A 26171-nucleotide genomic window follows, 5' to 3' on the forward strand; every position below is an offset into this window, starting at 1 on the left:
TCATTTAATGGAACCAAACAAATTGCTCTCCTTATTCTTACACAATCTTTTGATTGTCATCTCACACCTCTTGTACCCCAGTCAAAGTGAGCCCACCTGACCGCCCTTTAGGTCAACTCAGATCTTCTCAAACCTTGTGTCCACCTAGTACTACCTTCCATACATCTAACAAACCAGAAGTGCATGAGTTAGGTATGAGAACCCTTGTAGTCTTTACTTCCATGTAAGCCAGACCATATGCTAGAATTGCTGGTCACCAGACTGTTGGATAGATAGAAAACTTTGATGTACCAAAGATTAGTATCAGATTCTGATATATTGAAATACAGCTGATGTGAGAAAGAATGTATTTATCAAACTTACATCATGGAATACAAAGCCTGTTTTGCTTCTTGCCCAAGTTTTGTTCTCTTCCAATTTACAGCATGTGGAGATGACAAAACCTGTAAAACCGGTTTTTTGATCATTTTTTGACCATTGGTGCCAACAACAACAATTTTTTTCCAAAGAAAGTGGTCAATCCTTCTGAAATTGGTTGTAAAAGTGCATCCAGAAAAGATACTACACATTTTTCCGCTGGCCCCAGCTAATGTGTTGTATCTTTTCCAGAAGCACTTGTACATAAAACTAAAAAAAATGTACAGTCCTACCTGGGCAATTAAAAAAGTTGGGTGCAAGATTTTTTGGTATGGGTTTTGATTGGTTCTGTGATTCAGTTTTCAAATTTGGCAGTAAAAAGTAACAAGATTGCACTGTAAACATCATACATTATCCTGAAGTGGGAATGGTAAGTTGATCAAGAGTATAGTTTGTCACAAAAGCGTCATGATCTACTAATGCACACCTGAGCCATAACACCCATACTACATATGTGCAACAGGCTGAGTAAACAGGTGGCTACCATGTACATACAGGTCTGCTCAGTTGTCTGCTCATTTGAATAAGTAAATCACATGTGATACATCATGTCACTTTTTTCACTTTGAGAAAATTGTCCCAATTTGAGATGTAGGTGCCAAAAATCAGCACCTATGTGCTGTAGGCGCTGTTTGACAGCGCCTACTCAGGTGTACCGTGTGGGCGGTGTCTAGCAATTCCCCAAATAAATTCAGTAACACATTGACACCACATATCTTGACATGTTGCATTGAGGGTGAGTTTGAAATGAAATTCTGTTAGGATGGTTTAGGGCACATTTGGTTTGACTTACAAAAGTTTGTAAGGTACAAACTTTCCGACCCCGGAAAGTCAATTTTGGTTTCAAGTTGACTTTCATCAAAAAGTCAACTTAAGAGTACAGAAAAGCCATAATTTGTTTGTCAGCCAAAATCTTGTTGACCGTTTCAACTTTTCAACTTTCACATCTTTTGATTTGTTTTTAGTTCCAAAACCAGCAATTGATTTACTTTTTTACTCATAATTTTCTTGTCTGAAGATTTGATTAATTCCAAAAAAATGAAATACTTTTTTGCATATTGAACTTTTGTTTTGCTTATTGACCAGTGTGATTGATTTTCTAGTGAACAATAGAAATAACTAGCTTTCTCATCATTTAGATAGACGGCTCAATTGAGTGATATCATTAGAGGAGGTGTGGTGTATGGTGATTCGAGGTGAAGAATGGTGTCAATCAAGCATTGTGTTGAACCAATGTTGGGCCAGTGTGTTGCTTTGAGTGAGCAAAGTCAAGCAACAAACACAGTGTAATTTTACTAGTCACTGGCAGGCCAGTGAGTTCCATTCACCTCAATCCAATCTCAATTCAATGTCAGTTCAATATCAGTTTGACCCCCAATTATGTTTGAGTGGGTGATATGCATGAGCTGCATACCCTCTCAAACCTTCCAGACATTCTGACACCTTCATGTATGGACATACAACCAAACTTTATTCCAGTTCATTCTGGAAGGTTGTTTGTCTGCTACTCTAGGCCAAACATTGAGATTGGATTGATATTGAACTGACATGGATTTGAGATCGGATTGAGATTGGATTGAGCTGGACGTACTCACTGGCCTCCCAGTGAGTAGTAAAATGACACTTACACCGCAACGGGTGCACACAAGCAACGGCGGGCAACACAACGGTTCAGGTGTTGCTCGGTGCGTTGCCCCTCAGGAGCAGGTAAATTTACTGTTGTGTTGTGTTGTGGTGCGCTGCCGTTGCTGGCAACACAACGGGGCAACGGGGCCAGTCCGGCCCACTCAAGTTCCTGCTGTATATCATCATCAGCACTGGCAGCTCAGCATCCCTTCTGGCAACATCTCTTTGGGCCTATGGTGGTAGATGCCAGTTTGAGGGAAGGTATGTTGAGCCCCTGAGTGGGAAAAAGAAGGAAAGATTGAAGGAATAATATGCAAGTGATCTCACTGGCACTGGTGTTGAACTAGAGTACTGAAGCTCTGGTGTTGTGGATAGGTTGAGTGTTCTGTTTGAGTTGTTGAGAAGAGTTTGAAAGTGTAGATTTGATGAAATGAAGATTGGGGAGAATGCATATGAATGTCTCAGAGTCTTGGAACAGGGATCTAGCAGTAAGCTCTACAGCTTATCAGCACAAACTCGAACAACAACCTGATTAATGAACCTCTGACGTATAGGATGGTACAATTGATTAGTATATAAGTTATCGGATGTTAGATAACTGATCTCTGGATCTGAAGAGGGCTTCTTTTTCTCTTCCCAAATATATGATTATATTCACCTAGTAGTAAGCTCTACAGCTTATCAGCACAAACTTGAACAACAACCTGATTAATGAACCTCTGACCTATAACAACGGTAATGTGATTTAGAAAGATAACAGAGTAAGTAATGATGAGAGTGAGATGAAAAGAAAGTAGTTTGTACCTATAAGGTGGTACAGTTGTTTAGTATATAAGTTATTGTATGTTAGATAACTGATCTCTGGATCTGAAGAGGGCTTCTTTCTTCAATAGAAACAATACTGTTGGATTTGATTCTGTGCTTCAAAACATCTTATTAAATATTAATGTATTTCTCACAAATGTCTTTTGATTTTATTCATTTCTGTATTTCTTAATTTACCATATTACATCATATAGCTCAATGAAGAATGTTACGTCACTGATCCTATGATGTCATACACTGCCAGCATTAAAGAGGTTCCCAGATGGGAATATGGGTTGCAGGAATCAGACAGCCTTTGTGACTACATATATTACAATGGCGGTCTGATCCCTACAACCCATATTCCCATCTGGGAACCTCTTTAATTCTGGCAGTGATAGTTGTAAATTTCATTTTGTGTTTTTCTTTATAACCTGGTATCTAAACATCAGTCTGATAGATTTTTCTTTTTCATCTGACTGTATCATTACAAAATCTTTATATAAGATTTTTGTCTTTTTTTTCTTTATCTTATACTGAGATTTTGTTTTTGTTTGGATTCAGTCCAACAGATACAACCATAACATGTAAGCAAACAACATTATAAAGGAAAACAAAATAAGATTAAGATCGAAAAGAAATATTTACTTACTTCTCTTCCCACAGATGGGGAAAGAGAAGTAAGTTGAGTTCAGAGATAGAGTCTATATGTAGTTAATGATTTCAACACATTTGATGTGATGTCATAATTAATATCTTCTAACTTGAAGATGATTTTTCATCTTCTTCCTCTTTTCCTTCAATAACACATATCTCCTAATAATCTTTCCTAATTTGATTGCATACTTCACTCGTAACTCCTAACTATCTTCTCCTCGTCAATTGCACACTTCAACAATGCATCAGAGACTCTATAACTTCCCTCACTCAATGGTGTCATTAGCCCTCAAGTCTTGTTCAAAGGGTTTTAACTCATTCAAAGTCAAATTGAATGAAAATCAATCCGTCAATTGATTTACTGTTCAAGACCTCAAATCTATCATCAAGAAAAATATAAAGGTTAGAGTTCTTTCATCGATCTGTTCTTTGGTATCCCTTTGATTTGATGAAACTGATATTGGTTTGACCAAATCATCTTATTAAGCTTGATCCAACTTGTCAATGACTAAGTGGGGTTGATAAAAAAAGGTTCTCAATAGTGACCAAAAACTGTTATCAGAATACAACATTCTGGATGGAGACAAGATCATCTTCAAGGACCTAGGACGTCAAATCTGTTGAGTATCTCTAGAATCTCATCCTCCTGCTTTAGACTGATTCTGATTGATTCCTTTGAACAGCATGGAAGACGGTTCTCTTGATCAAATACGTAGGTTCAACTATGTAGATCGATGATTGTTGTGATTGGGATTCTGATTCAAGTCTACTTCGCTTTTTGGATTTCACAGCTTGGACCTTTGATCATTCATCCTCTATTTTAATTGCAAAAGTGAGCATTCACTTCATGACTGGATCCTTTCTGGTGTCCTCTTTTGTTTTTTTTCCTTTCAATTCATTGTTTATATTACAACTTTCTTTGCGCATATCCCTGTGCAAATGAGTTTGATCATGTTGCGTTGCAAGCAACAATGAGCAACGGGCACCGCAACGGCAAGCAATGGGCACGCAACTGTGAGCAATGCAGCGGTCAACTCTTTGCTTGATGTGTTGCGGCTGGGTGGGTGAAAAAGCCATCTGTTGTGTTGCGCGCAACGGCCGTTGCTCACAATGCAACACAACAGTGTAGTATTTAAAGCTCAACAAGAGCTTTACAGCACCTAAGAAGGGATGATCTACTATGTGTAATATAGTAGAAATTGCCTTTGTACTGACTTCTTCAAAGAAACCAGCACAAGGGCACTTGCTGACCACTTTGTGATAATAGAGAAAAAGATAAAGGCACCAAAGAAATAAAGCAATACTGTTGTGTAGTATTATTCCCAGATTTTAAGCGCAAAAAGTCCACACACTATGTTATTACTAGCAATAATTTTGTTAAGTATTATTCCCAAATTGACTTATAGTATTTAACACACGTAAATAAATTTCTCCTTGCTTTGAAGGGGCGGATTTAAGTGATCTTAGTACAAATATAGTAAATAAATGATGATTTAAAACACTACAACAAAGGTATAAGATGCAGAAAAGGGAACAACAATCCCAAAATCATCAAGGAGTACTTATATCCACATGTAACAACCACTACAATAGTCAACAGCCTAAAAAAACAGCCAAATCCGCCTAAAGAACCCTAAAAACCATGTAATGACGCAATGTAATGATCTTGTTACCAATGTATGATGTAATTTTCACAGCCAAAAGTGATCAATGACACAATGATTTAATGTACAGCACTTCTTAAGATGAATACAGGTGATTTTATCCTTGTAAACTAGCTGCAAACCAATTTTTGAGATTACGAATTTTTCCAGATGGGGTCCAATTTTGAACTACTATAGTGAATCTTGTAGCCCTTGTGATACTTATCATTTATGACACCCATATGACATATTTCTGATGAGGTCTGAGTAAGATATTTAGTTGTGAAGTTAAGGTTTTTGGTGTTACATGTTGACTTGTGACTGTAAATTCAAGATTCACACCAATTTCTTATTTCCCTTATAACTCTTTACATACACCTCCTTTACTAATGGTTTAAAGGTTGTACATTATGTAATAAACTCTTCTGCGTTGAATGAGCTATTTATCAACCTAATCTGACGTCATTTGGCATATGTAATTAGCTGAAAACCTCCATTTTCGACGAAATTCACCCATTTTCTTCACTTTTCACAGCTCCTACTCCCTTTTCCTTGCTCATGAAATATGTCATCATCTTCTATAGCCTTAAAAATCCCGGGGAATCCCCTTGGCAACCGTAATTTCCACTACTACCACCATTACATATGTAAACTACACGTATAACCCTTGTTTACCATCCTCAAAAAAGTACCTTTCTGCTAATAACTTCTGTTTTTCCTTATCAACCTCCAAGATTAAAATCTTTGCTGTATAATAAAATGTTGTTCTTTCATATTCTAACCTCATAATACCCATAACTTTATTAATAATACCCTAAAAACCATTTTCCAACTTTTACACCTATATTTTCGAATTTTTCTTATGTTTTCTTTTTCTGTCTTTTTGTGATAACTTTGTAAGTAAACTATATTGATCTTAAGAATATATTTGAAATAAGATGACATAATCTTGAGTTAATAACTACACATAAGCCTCTAAGAGCTTCAATTGATCTGAAAACCTTCATTTCAAATTTTCTACTACACTGAAGTTCTTAAATAATTTGATAAAGTTATAATGATTAATTTTATTGATCGATCCCATAAATAGATCACCACAACGGCCCATTGTTGGTTGAACTAATGGTGATGTGAGTTGAAGTTGGGATGGGGGGGTATTGAAGATGGGACTTGTACGATTTGAAAAAAAGATGTGAGATTGGGATTTTGGGCCAAATAAGTAGCTTATTAAAAAAATAAGGAGCTCAATGGCTCTTTATTTTAAGTAGCAATATAAGCTAATTATTGGTACCGTAAGTAGATTTGAAAAGTTCTAAAAATCCCGTGCCAAACGGGCTTTTCCAAATTCTACTTATGAAAGTCAAATTTTGACATAAGTAGCTTAATTTAAGCTGTACCAAACAAGCCCTTAGACTTTTCTTTTCTTGATTAACTCCTTTTGTTATCTCAATTCACTCATTTCTCTTTTTTGTTTGATCAAAAATTTCCTCATCTTGGAAATATCATCTTTCAAAATTGTCAGACTTCATTTCTAGATTTTTGTTCAGATTGTTTGACATATCCACATTCCTTTCCAAGGATGTGACACTGACAGCATGAAGTCTTTCTTTAGCTTGAAAGAGTTTTCACACTGCCATTCAAGCTCATGAACCACACTTTTGAATGAGTGTGAAGTCTCTGACATAAGATATATTGAAGGTAAGCTGTCCCAGAATCTCTTCATTTGGATCAACTTGTTCAGAAACAATGTAATCAGGAAATCTTTGCTTCTACTTCAGAAGACTGATCTGACGTCAAATCAAGCTCAAGAATCTGACTTGTGAGACACCCAAAAATAGCTCAGGAGAATTGGAAACAATGTAAGTCATACAATGCTATTGGTGTGCATATTATTTGTAGAATAACTAAAATGGGAATGGGTGTATAGTTCTAAAGCAAGAAGACAAAGAGTCTCAGAAATTTGTAAACTCGTCAAAGTCCCACGCTGTCGCTTGCGACTGAGCCCCAGCAAGGACTCAGGACAACAAAGGCTCTCCTGGCCTGTGAGGGTCAAGCCTTTTTGGTGGAGAGCCTCACAGTCCTTATAAAACTTTGCCCCCTGATTGTGAAATTTCTTGGGCCAAAGAGATCGTTTGTGTGCGGTTCTTAGACGCACATATTGATCAAAAAAAGCCTGAGGAAGTCAATCCCCTCCCATCCATTTTGGCTCCAGAAGTTAGAGATTTCTGACCCTAGTGTCCCTGTATTTGTATGTAACACTAATTTACACACATGTTATTGCTACAAGAATGACACATATCCCTCAAAATTCACCGACTTTTGGAGCAAAAATCTAAGGGAGGGGCTGGACTTCCTTGGTATTTTTTTGATAGATGCCTGTCCTCGTCTAGAGTCGGTATCAATGGAAATTCAAGAGAAGTCATATGTCTCACAATTGTCTTCTCCCATGAGATCCTGCTTGATAGGTCTCTTTGGACTTATCCCTCAACTTCAACATTAACTTTCTTTGGACCAAGAAATTTCACAATTGGGCAAAAATGTTTTCTAAGGACTGCGAGGGCCTCCACCAAAAAGGCTTGACCCTCACAGGCCAGGAGAGCCTTTGTTGTCCTGAGTCCTTGCTGGGGCTCAGTCGCGAGCAACAGCTGGGGACTCTGATGAGTTTAAGCAATTTGATGTATTGACGACTGATCACTGTGACATAATACTGTTGAGTCCTGTCACTGAAGACTTTAGTAGAAATATAAGCAAGTTGTGGAATAATTTGAATAACACTTGTGCAGGAAGTGTAGAAATGAAGCAGAAGAGAATTATACTCATCCTTCTTTACATTGGACAGCCATACACTTTGAAAATTACAGATCTTCAGGAAATGTTAGCCTGTTAATCAGGAAAGATAGAACATACTACAATGATCCCTCCTTCTACACAGTTATTGGAAACCTTGATGACAGATGCAAACAATTTATCAACCAGGAAGTTGATAGCCCAAATCAAGGGATTAGAAGAAGACGGGTGAGTTGATAGGTCCTTCATACAAGATGGATCACAAATTGATGACAAGTTTGTCCCAAAACCAATTACCCAGTGAAGTCCACACAGGCATCAGTGTTTATGCTTGGGCGAGCCATGAGATCAAGGCTATTGTGGAAACACCACAGTGCTTATCCCTGAAAAGAAGGAAATGTAGAATGGGGTTGTGCCCCAAGAATTGAAGTTTGAAAAGCAAAAAAAAATTGATTCTTCCAAAACAATATAGATACATAGTCTTCAATCTCACCATTCCAAAACCACTTTTGGAATCCAAAAAAGGTGAGCTTTGGCGGAGGCACTGCCAACATTTTCACCTTGGATCTCACAATCCGAGGCATTCTTGGGTCTAAACCCTCCAACAGCTCTTGTCTGAGGATTTGATCTGTGCCATTTCATGACGCATAAGATTGCCTTGGATTGAAACCTCGGACAGGATTTATCTGATGATGCCTTGGATTTCTCAACCTGAGGCAAATATGTTGGCAGTGAGGGGATAGGTTTTAGAGATCCAATTCAATTTCCTTATTTTCAGGGGTAAGCACTATATTTGCCTACATTTGTTTGGTACAGAAAAATTACAATAAGCCAAGATACGGATTCACCTCTACAACACTCATACAAGCTGGGTTATAAAGGGGACATCTGGTAGACATTGGAGTGTCTTGGTGGTGTAGGCAATAGAGGGGGACCACATCATCCAGGACACCTTACACAAATGATTTTCAAATAGGCCCTACATACCAGCTCAACATTTGGGGCGAGGAACTTTCTCTACTTTTTGAAGAGATATAATGATCTGCTCAGAACCCCTGAATCAGAGTACACACAGAAAGTTTTTATTCAGAAATCTCTTCAAAGAAAAATAAATGAAAGTATCCCAATTGGATTTATATGAAATTATTTGAGATAATTGAAACTTTGAAATGTATTGTCCGCTGCAGCAGTCCTGATCTGAAACCTACTACTTATCCAGGATATCTCCTGATACCAGACTGGTATGTAGGTTATGTCAAGTGATACTTACAACTCTTTGCTAGTACATAAATCATGATAAAATATTAAAATCTGGAAACAAAGATTGAAAATAGGTTGATCTGATAAAACGAGAGATAAACTGATTTGGTGACGTCTTTCATCTATCAGTTGATTGAGACATGTGCTAAGAGCTGAGCTGTTCACATGATGAAAGTCCATGGTACGCGTGGGCTAAATTTGAAAGCACGTCAAGTGCCTCAGTGACAAAAGAGAATATGGTACATCCTACCTGAGTTATTGATAAAGTATTCTCAAGCTGGGTAGAGGAGGAAGACCATTTTACTTCAAATATCCAGATGCGGGGATTGTTTGCCATGATGAAGGGTTCCGTCAGGGCTGATAACAAAGAAATCTCGGGATGACCGATCCAGCCTGGGGTCACTTTTGTAAGTAGACCTATGGTTAATTGTTAGTCCACTGTGACCCGAATAGAAAGAACCATCACACAACTTACGTGGGCATTGCAACGAAAAGAGATCCAACGGGTCGTGGAAGATTCTCTTGTGACACATAAATTTCTTGTATCTTCAAAGTTGGGGGGGATGATCCTTTGCTGGGAGCATTGGTCGCGAGTTGTTCGTCTTCTTCCCACCGAACTGATTGTTCGCGAACAGAGTTAAATTTGTCTTGCGGATATTTTTGAAGCGCGTATCCATTGAGATTAAATAATATTCTGCGACCAGAAGCTCATGTCAATGAGCAACTGACTGTATTAATCAAGACAAGATGCGATTGAAAGTTACTTACATATTACACAAAAACCCAAACGGCAGATGTAATCCCTGTAGTAACCGACTCAGCTCACAAGATCAAGATCAAGACAAATAGGCAATATCGAGATGCTTTCACGTACAACATAAGTCAGAATGATCCACTTCTCGTCTTGCAAGAAATTGTCACCCCTCATGAATGAAAGCTACACGTACGGACGTGCATCAGCTCATTGGGGCTATGTAGAATTCGCAGCGCGAGATGAAGATTTATGAAGCCTGGAAGTCCTCCACTTACTTGAGTAACAAGGATCAAAGTCGCGCTTAAAGTTCCACTGAACCACGCAATTGCCTGCCAGACAACAGTCCTCCTCTGTGACCGGGTCTTAGAGACGGTCCTTGATAATCTATCGCGAGATTCCCCCTCGATCTCCTCCAAAGGAGCGCACAATCTCCGCTCAAGATCAGATTCCGCGTATATCCGATAGAAAGATACCCAAAGGGTAGGAAGGTAAGTCTTGAAGGTGAATTCACCGTTAGTCAAGCTACGTTCAGATTTTCGAATTGAAGCTCCATAGACGTACGATAGTGAGAAGAATCAAGACAGCCAGATGGCAGATGATGCCGACTCGGGTAAAGTGAGCACTCAGATGCTTGATATACGATTCAACGCATGATGATGTAGCAATGTCAGCTGTGTAAACAATCACAAAGTGAGTGATCATTGACTCACCGCATGAGGGACGACTGCCAAGGCCGGGGTCAAAAGTGGCAGAATATCGAGGGTACTGTACGTTTGAGGGTTGAAGTGACGAGCTTTGGAGTTCAGTTCTCCGACAATTGCGTGCAAAATTCTTTTGGCTGAGTTATACTCGATATCAGCTATTGCGTAGAAGTACACAACAAAAACTTGAAAAACAAAATGAGAAACATCGCTTGAACAAAGTTCAAGTCGCCAGATCTAACAACGAAGCTAATAATTGACTCACATGATGAAATCAGGATGACCGCCAAAAACGAGACATTTGCCCACCATCGCACTATCGGATTTAAAGTTCGGTTGTGCTTCTGGTGCAACGAGGCGGAGGGGTTATGGGGTGGTGATGCGTAGAAGTGTGATGCGACTTGGCACGCGCAGACCCAGACAAAACCTAACGGGAACTACATATGTCAGCAGAAGTTCCCGGGATTAATCAAACCTCAGACATGTCAAACGTACACCTAGAGTAAAAACGTTGCCAATGAAGATGTGATTAGTATGTACTCTCTTTTCCTTTCAGCAATCTTCGTTCTTCCACTCATGCGGGACGTACCATGAGCTAAACTCAAGTAGAAGAAACTTGCAGCCGAAAACAATCATTTCTACAGACATGTCATTAATATACCTGGCGTTGACCAATTCCAGAAAAATTATGTCAAATATAACCACTGAAAATTTGACGGACTGAGGTCAAAATTACGCGACTTGTGCTACCTACCACTTCCTCACAGAGCTTCATGAAGACTAAAGAGAATGAAAAATTGAGACTCACATGGAGCGTAAAGGATATGCACAATGGCCATCACGACGGGGAACTCTACCTGGACCAAGCCGACTTTGTTCCCGAAGATGAATGAAATTCAAAGTCGATTTATGGACTGAGTACGCATTGATTAACGGGCTCAAAAACGTACGTCGACAAAATGAAACCAACGTGAGATGCTTGGCTTGGACGTGAGTGTTCAAGAGCTTCACAGCTTGCATAAAGACCCTGAAGTCACGCCGTGAAACATAGCGTCTTTTAGATAACTTTCATTCACTTGTGTCCATCAAAGCCATGAAAGATTCAAAAAACTCACATGATGTATAAGAAAATCGTACAATACTGTATCGAGGTGAGCCAAGGTGGCAAGTGAGGGAGCTGAAACACAAGTGGGCATTAGCTGAGTTTTTTATCGATATTCAAAAAGAGCCAGGCCCGTACATTCATCAAAGCTTGCATATGATGTGCTACCTTGACGTATGGATTAACATTATGGGGGATGTGGTTGACGAAGTTGATTGTAGCCAACGCTGAAGAGGCCATGGTATAGACGTGCTGATCAGATCCGACTGACTGGCTGAGAGTTGGAAGAAAATCGCATATGCGCAAACGAAGTGATATGCGTAAAGTACAGCTCTGCTTGACACTGATTGAGGAGACGCAATGACTTGTTGTAACTTGCATGTGTTAAAAAGGAGCAGGTCACCGAAAGACATACCAACATTTACGACGCTAGCTCCTCGATCAAAAATCACAGGCCCTCAGTCTGGCTTGCTGCATTCAGAATATAGATGAGAACAAGAGGTCCAGACCTGTCCAGACTCACTAATTACATCCTTCATGGCATTACGATGACCAATTGAGGGCGTTTTGGGTGTGTGGGTGAATCGGCTTGTTACGGTGGCCGTGGACGGACAAATCGGACAAAACCCAAAATATGCAAAAATTGCCATACAGTCCATCTCAAAAGCGCTCCTCCGCCCCCCGAGCCGAGCTTACTAGGCCCGTCCCGCTGTGCTACACGTCGGTACATCATTGGAAGTATACCTTTTGTACATTGTGACCCATTTGGCAACTCGCGGCGTAAGAATATGATGAACTTTGAAGTATGATCACTCGGGTCAAATACAGTGGTCTAATCCAGTGGTCCACCCGATCCTTTGAGGAAGACTTGCTGACCTGCGGATTTCTGTCTTCTGAGTCTACCATGGCACTCTTTAGGGACTGGGCGAAGTTCGGACGAGCACAGGATTTTGCCACCTGAATTAGCGCAAGTATAGCAAGGAAGTTGTCCGAAGAGATTTAAACAGGAGGAACATATCACTGACCTTTCGCATGTCCAAGTGCCCCGTTCAAAATCTCATTGGGATGACAAAGCTGAGTCCGGGTTCATTCCCAAGGCCATATTCCCACAGACCCGATTGCTTGCTCAACTTCTATAGGATGTTCCAACGTCTATCTCGCAAGGGGTTCTTCATGAGGACCCCAACCCAAAGGTACAAACTTCCTTTTCGGGCTCCCCCGTGGGCACCACCACCGGAGAGCTCAGGGCCACAGCCTTATCTGTGAAAGGTATATCAGGCAATCCTGATGCGGTCAGCCTAAGGCTTTTGGCTGAGGAGTAGGAAGTTTTGGATTGGAGAGCCCATCAGATGATGGCAACCGGCTATGCGCCACCCTATTTTTTTTAGTCTCATGAAGTTGACTAATAAAAATAGGGAATTTTGATATTGATTCAACAGGGGCTGGATTGCTTGCGATAGTATTTCAACTACGGTTGAATTGGATTTTTGCAGCGCTTCGCCCAGTCCCTTTTGTTTCAATTGTCAGTGGAATTGAGGAAAGCGGGGTTGAACAATCATTACATCCAGTTAGGATACAGTCGACTCCCTCGAAACCCATACCCCTCTTACCCCATACTCCCAGTTAATCCATGGAAATTTCAGTCCATAAAATTGGTAGATTGCCCTAAAATAACTCCCTTGAAAGCCATAAACCCACAAAAGCCATAGCAATTGGGGTCCATAAAAAGGTATGGATTTTGAGGGAGTCAACTGTATTGTGTTCGATCTCGATAAACACCAAAACAAGATAGATATTTTGTATTTACAAATTAAAAGTCTTTTTCTTTCATTGTCTTTTTGGGTTGTAGCTTACAAGGTTCAAGTTTCTATGAAAAGAAATCAAAACTTTGGAAATTGAAATCAATATCCTAATGAGTTTGGAGGAAGAATACCAACAATATTAGCTTGTTTGTGTTTTTGATTGATTGCTTGATCTGTTGTTGGTTCATCAGTTGTTGGTTTACTATAATTTCTTTGAATGTGGTTAAAGTGATGAGTTTTTTTGAATGTGATCAATCTTGTAATGTTGGAGATCATCCTGGAGAAGTTGATAATCGGAATGGATGCGATTCAAAACTGAAAACTATCCAAATCCAGCTTTAGGGGTCTAAATCTGAGTCAACATCTTCATTAACTAATCGAAATGAAAACGATCGAAATGAAACCGTTCATTCATTTCAAGACCATCAATTACAAAAGACTCGGTGTGCATGTACAGAAAACGTGTTTCCATCAAACATAAAAGTACGTTTTGGCGTAGTTGGCAAGTCGCGGCAAGGAAATTGTTAGCAAAAGTAAAAGTCACCTAAACACAAACTAGACCCGACTTGAGCAACGGACAAGTAGGCGGGCGGGGAGCAATAGTCAGGGTCGGCAGACGCCGAGCAAGGCTTTCGAGGGGGGCTGTATGACAATTTTTGCATATGTTGGGTTTTGTCCGATTTGTCCGTCCACGGCCACCGTAGCTTGTAGCCCTGTGCCGATACTCACAGTTGATCCAGAAGATGGTCGCATCCGCGAAACTTTGGGAACATTCCCTACTTAGCTAGGAACTCGCTCCATGTGTATTCCCTTTGCGTCAATTAGATTTCACACAGTACCGCAATACCGAGGATGTGTTGAATTTTACACACAACCTCATTTATGAACAACTGCGCCCGTTTCTAAAGACGCGCTCACGGAATAAGGGCTTTCTAAGTTGAGCCCGTTGTCCACTGACCTAGACGCACCTCGACCGTAAAGATGTGTTCTATCTTATCATCATCGGATTGTTCAGGCATCTTAAAGAATAGAAGTGGATGTATCACAATTAATAGTAAGGTGTTCTCACTGTTCAAACCTGTTAAAGCAACTATATAGATCATTTGATCATTTGCTCGCCAACGCATTCAGTATCATGTCACCATCTTTGTGCTATCCCGTACGTCATACCTGATGCACATTGAGATCAGACTTGAGATCAGACTTGACAATCAAAACCGAGAGCAACAATCAAAAATTTAGACGAAGAGAAAAAGACTCCAACTCATGCCTATGTAATCTAACGATGCTGAGGGAAATCGATATTGAAATCTTTGCCATGAACTGCCGACGCGTTCCCAAAGCTCTGCGGATGCGACCATCCCCTTGATTAATATGCGGAGAACTTGAGAGATGTCCCTAACAAAACAAAATGAGATAATCGGCCGTGTCCTCCATCGGTCTAGACTTTTTTATGTAGAGGGGCGACTCCGAGCGTGCAGCACGCAGTTCTGACCAGCACTGGCAGGAAACATACCGAAAAAGAGGCTTGCAAAGGTCTTCCATTCTCTTTTTGTGGATGAATATCAACATGCAGCTATTTGGATGACTCACGACAAGGCATTTTCGCTTATGTAGTCAAGCCGACTCCAAGGAACAATGGGCGAGTGCGGTGCATAGGTCAAAGTAAGATAGCTGGCAGAAGCCTTACAAGACAAAGGGCTTCGCCTTCAGATTTTCTCGAGCGCTGCACACCATAAAATTGTGGAATGACCGTAAGGCTTTACTGACGCTTATTGGTTGTCTTTCAAAGTTTCATTTACTTATCATGGTCGACAATGGAGCAGCACACATAAAAATCTTCAGATCAAAGGTAAAACACATGTACACATCTTTCTATGCTGCGCTCATCTGATGAGAGATCATATTAAAAAACTGCAATAAAGATACCAGTCTGAATGTTGAGGGAAATTCCAAATCTGCTTAGCCTATCGACAAAACAATCTTTGGGTCCAAGATCGATTTCTCAGAAATATTAACAACTTTCTCATCGCGTTTCCTTTTGTTGTCAACCGGGCCAGCCGGCTTGACCTGCTTCGCAGCATTTCTCTCTGTATAATCCCAGCGCATCTCAATGATTAGCTCTCCATCAGTTTGGCGTCGTTGGTATCAAGAAAGTGCTCACTGTGATGGTTGATAGTGTGCGTTGACTCCACCTTGAGCGAGCATAACTTACAATCGACTTTTTTGTACAATCACAATGTCAGACTCCAGACAATTTAAACAGGAACAGCAGACTGTGACTTACTTGGACTACGCTTCTTTTGCTGCGTTCCAAGAGCTGCTTCACCAGAGTCTGAAAGGAGGAGATTGAGAGATTTAGGCGAGCGAGCTTCTTTCACGCGATTAGCTTGGAGACCTGGTATTCACAAGTAAGTCAACTGTTCAACTTCTTCTCACTATTGCTTTAACAGTCCCTCAAAACTGTAGTCGAAGTCAGAGAGGATAGAAAGAAATTCACCATTCTTGTGCAAAGTCATAGGGTGACCGCTGGCCACGTAGCTCGAAATGAGAAGGGCGCAAGTGTACGATAAAAACTTGCTGGCTAACATCTTCTTATAAGGGTATATTAAAGACTTTATTTGAATGTATTCTATGGGTAATGTGAGGTTGAAAGATATAAAGATATCAAATAATGGATTCGAGAGAATGCTGACCGACGCTGATTTGATGAGGATATTGGAGACTTGACCCAAATGTGGACCGTATTTATAGCTGTTGGAGTCACTTGGACCGAGTTGCAAGGTGTTCGTGAAAAGGCCCAGTCTCAAGTTTCCTCTCGCGTGCCAAACTCTCTCAATGCGAAATACAATGTATGATCCCTGTGAGTTCAACCTTCGAAAGCATGCGGGCTTGCTGTGTCGGTTGATCGTCCGTTGCAAGATGTCTCAAGACTTGGTAGAGTCTGATACCCCCAATCTGAGATCTGCCCAATCTACTATCATAACTATCATAAAGATTGACTTGATTCTTCCCCTACCTTTGGATTGACGGCCTGTCAGTCCCACGTCTTTTTGGATTGTGAAACTCCTAGAGCATGGGTCTAGAATGCTATGCAGATGAGCTAAAATGACTATATCACTTGAACACTCGGAAATCAATGCGTGTACTCCTAGGCTCAAGAGATCAAGCTTTGCTTGAAAAAAAATACCTCAATCGGATGTACTGACGTCCAGATACTCGTGAGCGTAGCGTTCCCAAGTTCAGATGCAATCTCAAAATTCCAGCTTACTAATACAACATCGCTCATACATTTAGCCGCGATGAACCGGTCATCGAAGATGGCGTTGCAGAATTTCTCCAGAATGGTGTCCTGGTGCTCCTATCATTGATGGCGAGTCACCTGATTGGTTTGTCCAACCAAAGTCTGACATGCTTATAGAACCAAAAGTTATATAGCTCTGGCGGCCGACACGATCTCCAAAATCGCAGACTCGCGAAAGGAAAACTGACGACCTGCACATTCCGAACTTTAAGTGAACGCTGACTGCGTCGATGGTCACGGAAAAGATGCCGTACCTGCAGGAGGTTTAAGAGATCCAGGTTGCGATGGTTTTAAACTTTCACTTTTGCTAAGATGTCTCAAGATTCAAGAGATGATGTGTGGCATCTTCACCTCCACACTTTCAACTTTATGAGCTCAGGTATGTGTTTTTACGAAACCGCATGGGCGCAAATAACGAATCAGTCGTCACCATCAAAATCCCTAGATCAGTTTAAGTCAGTTCAAACTTCTCAAAATCCTATTGATCTCACATCCACAAGCTCTCTTATAACCTGGATACCATCTCAAGGGTGGCCATAACGCTGAAGTTCAAGCACCAGGTCAGGATCATCAACATTGAGTGTGTATCTTATTGATCTCACATCCGCAAGCTCTCTTATAACCTGGATACCATCTCAAGGGTTGCCATAACGCTGAAGCATCAGGTTAGGATCATCAACCCTGAGTGTGTATCTTCCGGCACTGGGACTAAACACTTTTCAACTTCATAGTCTCGTCACGCTAATCCCGAGTCCAACCCGCCTTTTGTACTTCACCTCTGCTTTTCCAAGATGCGATGTCTATCCAAGCCTATCCTAGCGCATATACCTCGTATGGATGGGTTTTTGAAAATCATCTCTTGGACTGATCGATCCTTTCTCGTTGATGGCGTGGACCAATTGACGAGAGCAGGTCAACGCTATCTAAAATATGTGAACTTTGTCCATAATTTGCTGACCTCAACAAATGCCGAAGCTTTTGTACCCGCCAGTATATACATAGATGACTGTTCTGCTGGGTGCCTCTGCCACCCATGTGATGCCACTATTTCCCGCTAGAGGTTTATGAGGATTTTCCTATTTCTGAATTTCTGGTGTCCAATCCAGTCATGTCACACTTCAGGTCCTATGTCAGCTCATATTCTGGCCTGTTAGCCATGTGAAATGGACTCGTGACAGAGAAGCTTATGTACGTATCTGGCTGTTAAGTCTTTTCAGGCAATTCACGGTACTTTCGAGAAAGCACCGCAGAATCAGATGACCCCGTGAAGGCTGTGTAATAAATTGTATGTAAATCAAAAGTCCAAATTTGATCGAGCTTCCAAATCCAACGAGTCTGCTTCATCCTTCCAATTCACCATCACATCATGTCTTATCTCATCAGTAAACCATTCGGCATCACCACAAGACTCGTTCATGAGTCTTCTGCTGCTCAACTATATTCTAAAAGACTCTTTACTACCTCGAACTACTCGTACAAAAACCTTTATTCAACTTCTTACAATACCCCTTCACTAGGGAAGATTCCGTCACCTTCAAAAATCGGCTACCGAAACTGTTTCCGATCTTTCACAAATACTCCAGCATACGCTCCCTCAAAGGTATTTCAGAAGAAGAACTATAAGCAACTCTTTATAAGCTCGGCAGCGGTCATCGGCTCGGTAAGCCAAATCATTCGAAAAAAATCGCGATTGCAAAACCTGCAGATCACATAAGCAGTAGCTGAATGACCCTCATTGTTTTTGCTATCACAGCTCGTCTTGATCGATGGATTCCTAAACCGTGATAAACGTGCTGAACCTCTCAGCGCGACAGAGCGAAATTTGTTGAACAGTACATTCCAACATACTGGTGTCGGCCTTACTATCACTGCCCTCCTTGCAAAGGGTATGTTCAAAAATGGATTGACTGCTCGAATGATGAGTATGAACCCCTTAATGGTCGTTGGGTGAGTTCAACGGGAATAAAACATTTGTCCCAAAGAATCCTAGCTTCCTGAGTTGATTACTCATCAGTTGTTTTCGGTCATTTCATTCAGGCTTGGTCTTGCGGGTTCAATCGGAACTATGTTTTGTACTCTACGCACATCACCTGATAACACATTACAAAAATATGGATTCTGGCTCGCGTTCACTGGTTGTCAAGCAGCTACCCTCTCCCCACTTTACTTTTATTCGCCTGTTCTTCTCTCCAAAGCTGCACTTTATACGATTGGTATCATTGGTTCTTTGTCATACGTTGGTGCTACGGCCAAGACGAATCAATATCTCTATCTAGGTGGACCATTGCTGGCCGGTGTCTCAGTTGTCGCCTTGAGTAGTTTAGCACCACTCGTTCTTCCCGTCACAGCCGCTCGTACATTAATGACCACTGAGGCCATCTCTCTATACGGAGGTCTCGCAGTCTTTTCTGGATTTGTCCTATATGAGTATGTTGCCATCTCGGACTCTTTGATTATGGTGTGATTTTTCACTAAGACTGACACCCCATTCTACAGCACTCAAAAGATTTTGCATCATGCCAAGCTAGTGGAGCATGGACAGATGAAGGCGGATCCGGTCAATGAGTCTGTAGGACTGATTATGGACTCCATCAACATCTTCATCCGACGTAAGTTGAACATGTCATCCATCGTATATATCTTATACATACTGAAATTCGGATCTTCACTTTCTGCTCTGTTACATCTCTTCACCAGTGGTACAAATCCTCGGAATGCAATCTAATCGCAAATGAATATCAACACATCAATCATCCTTGACATGTGTTTGAGCGAAGGATGATTGTCATTTTTCAATCCTGTCTCCTCTCAACTAGAGCTCTGTATTTCCTCACGACTCATCATATTTGTATTAATTGCATAGGATGTCTGATGTACACCAAGAAAATCGGTATATCTGATTCACATGTCATCCGATACAAACTTGTAATCCAATCAGTAAACCCCCACTCAATTCATGTAACATCTTGATCTTCTCTTATGAAAATTCGACACGTTCGATCCTATTTACCTTATTGCTGTATCAACCCATAGAATCAGCCCTCTAGCACATAAGCATATGACTGATTGAGACTTTGCGAGACCTTGAAATCGTGGCTGAGTAGTAATGTAGGCCCCTTCTCATAAGGTTATGAAGAAACTGAGAAAGAAGGCAAGCAAAGTGTTGTGTTGAAAACCTGGGGTGCTTTCTGTTTCTGAAGAGTTATAGCCTCGTTTAGTCATCCATCAGGAAAAACGTTGGTGTGATCTGATTGTGCCTTGAGTTTTCAGATAAGGACCAGTGACAGCCAATTTGATGAGGATTAAGTTTTTGGTCTCACAATGCTATTGCGAAGGTTGTATTCAACCAATTCCTTCTGACTTTTTCATTTCATTCTCATTGATCAATCCTCCATTATTACATATCTTATGAGGTCATTCAGTATTTTCATTCTTTTGTCTGTGATCTTCTTCAACCGCTTTGGAAGAGTCTCTCAACTTTTCATCATTGGCCGAGGCTTGAATTAAAATCGGATGGATTTGTAGAGATTTGGACAAGTCAATATGGATATCATCACGCCGACGTTGGGTTCTTGGGTGTCGTGTTAAATCGAACGATGGCTTGCAGTTGGTTTTTCGTCCTTTCCATGTCTTCTTCAATCTGACGTCATCAAATGAACCGGTTTTCAGTCAAGTTTGGCGCAATTGACAGATTCCCTTTGACTCATAGGTAACCCATCCATAATTTTTTTCAAAGATGGCTTCAAGAAAAATAACATTGATACCACAAGCGCGCATTACATGATCGATCGGATCAGTTCGGTAAATGTGGTGTGATCCGAATGGAAGCTATCAATCGATAGAAAGGCTTGTTGACCGAAACAAAAGAAGGCTTGTTGGTCGCCGACGGCGAGTGGTGAAGTAAACTTTTTCATCTCAATTCATGACTTCATCCATATCAAGAACTCAAAGAAAAACCAGATGACGTAGTTTGAAGAGTGGGATGTTAGACCACCGACTCTGACCGGCAATCTGCCATCTCTTGAATCACAAGGACAGCTATATAAATGTATTCCATCTTGCGATTTATCGAATCCAATCCTTTCCTCATCCTTGCCTTACTATTTATCAACTTAACCCACATTTCTATGAGTTTATCCATCCCATCATCCAACTTTTTAACTCTTTACCCAAGTTGAATTTCATCTTTGATCTCCAACGTTGTCTGCAGTACTTCAAGTTTTTTGTTTGTTACCTTTATTAGATTTTCTTTGCTCACTTTACCTACCCCTTCTTTAACGTGAACTCGACGAGTTGATCTCGTTAGTTTCAATTTATTCAATTCTTAACTTATTTCAAACACGCCGAGTTGATCTCGACAGTTTTCACCAATCTCAAGCGGACAAATAAAGTCAACAAAAAACTCAATTAAACATGATTGGTAAGTTTTCACCTTGTTCCGATCTATAACAAAATACACGTTTGCTAACCTTTGGATTATCTTCAAACTTTTTCTCGCGTTCTCATCTTGTGGACTTCTCCGACTGCCACTGGTTTTCGAAACCCGCCACAACAGCCGGAAACAGCTTGATGCGTCTCCCGCAAGAACCACTTGCGGTCAACAATCCCTTGATGGGATTCACCACATTTTCCGCGAAGTTTTTCGAAGTCAGAACTTGGCTAGGTGTGACTACGGAACCTGTGCGGCTCAGCACCTCGATGGACTCAAGCCTGGACAGCTCGACAATGTTAAGATTCAACAAACGAGAAGATGAACCCGCGGAACGGCCAACCACTGATCAGCAAAAGCCGGAGAAGCAGAAGAAGAAGCTAAAGACGAAAGTCGAGAAGAAAATGGAGAGTCAGAGCAGGCCACGGAGAAATGCTACCATTCCCGATCACCCCCACGACAAATCACTACATGGGCCGAAGCGCACGAAAGAAGATAGCATGGCATTCGACGGGTCACGGCACAAGAACAGGACGTCGGCTGAAGCAACTCATATGATACATGCTCCCAATCAAGCTGATCATACACACTCGATCTCAACTCACGATTCACAAAGCAAGCTGAATTTAGGAAATCTTACTAGACTTGATTTGAAGAAGACTAAAGACGGACGCCGGAAGAAGCCATTCGGTTACGACCTGACCAACTCCAAGAACAGGAATCAAACCATGAATGGATCAACTCACAAGTCTTCCCGTCCTACGAGCCAGCCGAAGCACATGATTCAGGCGTCGAGTGAAGATGAAAAGGCCAACCGGACAACTTCCTCCCACAAACCTGCGCCACAGAACTCTGAACTCAAGCCCAAGAAGAAGAAAAACGGACAAGGCGTGATGAAGAACCAATCGAAGAACCAGAACTCCACGTCATTCGACCCCGAAATCCACTCTTCAAGAAAATCGAAACACACGGCGGAAACTTCGAACAAAGGCGCAAGTTCGCGAAACATGACGACCAACAGGACGGGCAAGGACAAAGGGTCAAAGAAAAAGATGACCATGAAGAAAGGTAAAGCTCACAACTTGACTTCTCCGTCTAACTCTTCTTCTAGAATTGTTCCAGGTCCCAGCGCGCCGGTCAGGAACGAAACACAGGTTCCAACGCCTGTTTCTCAAGCACCCATCGAGACTCCTTCGCCGTCGCCAACGACTTCCGAGGCCACTACCGAGGCCACCCCCACAGCAACTCCCACCGCTACTCCCGAATCCGCTTCCAGAGCTGCTCCAGACGGAGCCGCTCCCGGAATTACTCCAGGAGCCACTCCGGAAGCCACTCCAGACCAAAGTCCGCAAGATGGACCAGCAAGAAACGACGGGATGCCGACGAGTAGCAAGAACGATACAATGGATCAAGACACCCAAGCCGAGAAACCGAAAACAAGCCAGGCTTCGCCGGATCCTATGACAAGCTGGATCATCACGTTCAAAATGAACGCCACGGAGGGTTTGTACTTATCTTATAAAGTCGATTTACCCATTCTACATGATCTCTGACATTGCTTCTCATCCATTTGGAAATTCAACTCAACAGAAGGAGTGAATGAATACGAACAAAAGCTGAACGATACAGGTAAAGCCATCGATATTGGTCCTTCAGATACTTTTTTGTGTTGCTGAATGATATATTTGTTAATTTTATAAGGGGCGATCATCAAGTACAACTACTCGCCAGTTCTGAAAGGTCTTGCTGCCTCGGTACCTGATCGTAGCTTTACGGCACTCTCGAAAGACCCGAACATCGATTCATTTGGTAAGTCATTTATCCTGCGCCTTTTGTTTTGTATCATACAAGATTAGGTCTCTTATCTCTCAGACTGGTTCATCTTTTGGATTTGCTCTTGAAACCAGACCCGGATACGGTCATGAGCGCGCAACCGAACTTGGACGGGGGCGCAGTAATGGGTGATTCCGACGTGGTGTCTGAAGACGGTTAAGGATGCTGAAGAGCATCGGGTGAAGGAAGGATTCCAGGGTAGAAGAATCCTTTTGAAATCACCTTGGTTTTCTATCTGCCTTGTTTTTATCTTTGGGGAAACGTATTGTCTTGGTAAAGTTGGTAAAATTGGTATCATTTGGATTGGTTCTTATTATTGAAATATAAGTCAAAGATCATATGTAATGATCTCTGGATTGGAAAAAGATTTGGTATACTCTTGGTGATATATGGTTACAATGATAGCTTTCACAAAATGTAATACATTGTAGTAGATCTGGGAAATAGTTTTGGAGGATACAATCTTTGATTGGTAATTTGGAATCTTTAAAATGAAAAATTAGATAGAATTCGAGTTTTGTTTAATGATCTACATCATTGATGAGTTGAAGAGATGAAAAATTTCAATATTGCTTTCAAATCCTAAGTCCATTGCTTGAGTTCCGAGAGGTAGTAATTTTAGGTGCCGAGCAAAAATTGGGGCGAGGTTGGATTACATATTGTGTTCAGTAAGGACAACCCTTGGCCACATATATATTTGACTCGGCAATAATGTTAAGAGGAGGAGAGATGGAAGAATGGGAGGAATGAGTGTATGATTGAGAGAAGACGTTATTGGGTGAACAGAGGCATCAGCAAAATGATTGCAGGGCAGCAGTCAGAGTATAAATAGAGCACCACAAACAGAGCAACAAACCTCAACGTTCAGCACACCGCAGGCAGGAACTGGTCCCCCACAAGCAGATTGTGTTGAAGGTCCACCTTGCCCATCGCCTCGCTGAGGCGCTAAGACAGAGATACTGCTTGAGGGGGGTGCTTGCACATTAAGACAATTAATTATCAAGAATTTTTTGAAAATAAACTACTTACCAGAACATCTTTGAGAGAAATTAAGAGAAGGAAGGACATGATCATCAGTTGATCAAAAACAAATTACAGCCAATTTGAGAATATTGTTTTTGAAAACACACATCATGGTGAAAACCCTGGGTTGCTATCTGACCAAGTTTGGTTTGTCTGTTAGTTTTGAGAATACAGAGAGTACAATACCTGTAAAAACATTTTTTGAGAGGATTTGATCTCTGCAGTAATGATTTTTTTTGCAAAGAAAGTGGTCAATCATTCTCAATTTTGGTGTATCTGACTAGATGGATGAAAACATGTAATCATGGTGATGTGAATCTAAATGATGAGGAGGTCAACTGTTCAGGAAGATTTAAAGTAAGACTTGATTTGTATCAAGAGTTGAATGATTTGACTCTGAGTCAGGCAACAATCAGAGGTCCTTTCTGGAACCAACAGAAGGTGCAAGAGCAATCACCCCAAAAGGGTAATCTTTAACCCATGATTATTACCAGCACTTAGCATAGTTTATGTTGTAGCCCAACATCTCTATATAGACTCTGCCTGCTTTCTCATGGCTACTGACTCTTCTATTTCCCCTTGTCTCTTGTTTCCCATTTCTGTCAACTATTGCCACCAAATTCCCATGCCATGCATTACTCAATATGCAAAGCTCACAAACAAACTTGAAAATCTCACACAGAAACTCACCAACACACCCGGTGACTTCTCCTTACTATACTCAAAATACCTACACCAACTCACTGTCAAATATTATCTGACCTGAAAACAAAATTTTGATTTGCCCCTATCTCAAGGGGCACATCGATATTGTTGTATTTTGGACATGGAGATTACCAAACAGCAAACCAAAAGAGGTCAACCAACATCTGTTGACCTCGTGATGATCATATTGCTGTTTGGTAACGGCCATATCAACTTGCATCCATTTTTATTTGCCTCAATCTTTTGAAACGGTCATCCAGACCTTCATCATTTGCATCCTAAACTTTCCTTCTTGTGTTGACATCACACCAAAATGGTTCAAATTGAACAATTGATTTCACAAGTAATAACAGATTTGAAGATTTAACATAAAGGAACAAACAAAAAACAAAAAGAAACAAAAGAAACAAAGCAAATAGAAACAAAAAAACAAAAACAAAAACAAAAACAAAAAGGAACAGAAGAAAGGAAAGAACAAAAAGAAAAGAAACAAAACAAAAACAAAAACAAAAACAAAAACAAAAACAAAAACAAAAACAAAAACAAAAACAAAAACAAAAACAAAAACAAAAACAAAAACAAAAACAAAAACAAAAACAAAAACAAAAACAAAAACAAAAACAAAAACAAAAACAAAGAACAAAAGCAAACAAAAAACAAAAAGAAAGACACAAAGACAGCAGAAAACAAGTTGATTGAAGAACTGCTACACTGCAAGGATGGCTAAGCAAAGGTGTGAGGATCAAAGAGGAAAACAGGTGCGTGGAATGAGGAAAGGAGCAAGAAGTGGTGGTTAGATGGGGGTTGAGGAAGGGGCACATCGAGATATTGGCTCAAGATACAGCCTTTTGGCTGTATCTCAATATGGACCAATATCTCGATCTTGATGATCAGATACTGACCTCAGATATTTGAACCAAACACCAATCAGATTTTGAATATCTGGCAGAGTTTGGACCCAGATAGTATGTGGCGCTATGTATCACTTTTGGTGTGAAATTTCATCAGATAGTATCTGCTCACGGTGTCCGAACGGGCCCTTACACACAGACCAATCCCAATTGACCTACCATTGATTCCTTGGCTTGTAATTTTTTCCCCAAATCTCATCAATGAGGCGTACATGTTACAAGCACTTACCTCAACACACTACGCCAAATTGCAAATTTACCGTGGAGTTTAGAAAATTGAGTAGACATAGAAAATTATAGAGAAGCTGGCAAGGGTCAGAAAAATATGAACAAATAATGGGAGGGCCCTTTGATGCATTCTGATTGTCTGGCATATTTTTCATATTTTTAAAACCACAATGCATATAACACTA

At 40.8% G+C, this 26171-nt stretch overlaps 4 protein-coding genes across 4 annotated transcripts; 2 read left to right on the plus strand and 2 right to left on the minus strand.

The window, feature by feature from the left end:
- Positions 1-8982: 8982 nt before the first annotated feature.
- MELLADRAFT_78313 (uncharacterized protein) lies at positions 8983-12118 on the minus strand (the record flags this gene model as incomplete). Its single annotated transcript, XM_007412258.1, has 13 exons — positions 8983-9611; positions 9670-9888; positions 9963-9997; positions 10069-10131; positions 10224-10442; positions 10510-10578; positions 10659-10834; positions 10915-11076; positions 11237-11353; positions 11458-11520; positions 11600-11676; positions 11765-11826; positions 11890-12118. 13 exons carry the CDS (start codon positions 11989-11991, stop codon positions 9500-9502), a joined length of 1476 nt encoding a protein of 491 aa, XP_007412320.1.
- Positions 12119-15515: 3397 nt separating this feature from the next.
- On the minus strand, positions 15516-16144 carry MELLADRAFT_64819 (uncharacterized protein; the record flags this gene model as incomplete). The annotated part of the gene is made up of 3 exons (XM_007412257.1): positions 15516-15643; positions 15841-15951; positions 16054-16144. 3 exons carry the CDS (start codon positions 16142-16144, stop codon positions 15516-15518), a joined length of 330 nt encoding a protein of 109 aa, XP_007412319.1.
- A 2526-nt stretch (positions 16145-18670) lies between these two features.
- MELLADRAFT_37441 (uncharacterized protein) lies at positions 18671-19592 on the plus strand (the record flags this gene model as incomplete). Its single annotated transcript, XM_007412134.1, has 4 exons — positions 18671-18804; positions 18895-19284; positions 19354-19466; positions 19555-19592. Coding segments are annotated over 4 exons (675 nt in total), but the record flags the coding sequence as incomplete, so codon positions are not given.
- Positions 19593-21270: 1678 nt separating this feature from the next.
- Positions 21271-23279, plus strand: MELLADRAFT_108383 (uncharacterized protein; the record flags this gene model as incomplete). The annotated part of the gene is made up of 4 exons (XM_007412135.1): positions 21271-21277; positions 21413-22789; positions 22988-23095; positions 23194-23279. The coding sequence occupies 4 exons, from the start codon at positions 21271-21273 to the stop codon at positions 23277-23279; spliced, it is 1578 nt and encodes a 525-aa protein (XP_007412197.1).
- Between the last annotated feature and the right edge of the window lie 2892 nt (positions 23280-26171).

Source organism: Melampsora larici-populina, assembly GCF_000204055.1.
Source record: "Melampsora larici-populina 98AG31 unplaced genomic scaffold MELLAscaffold_29, whole genome shotgun sequence".
Classification (NCBI taxonomy): Eukaryota; Fungi; Basidiomycota; class Pucciniomycetes; order Pucciniales; family Melampsoraceae; genus Melampsora; species Melampsora laricis-populina.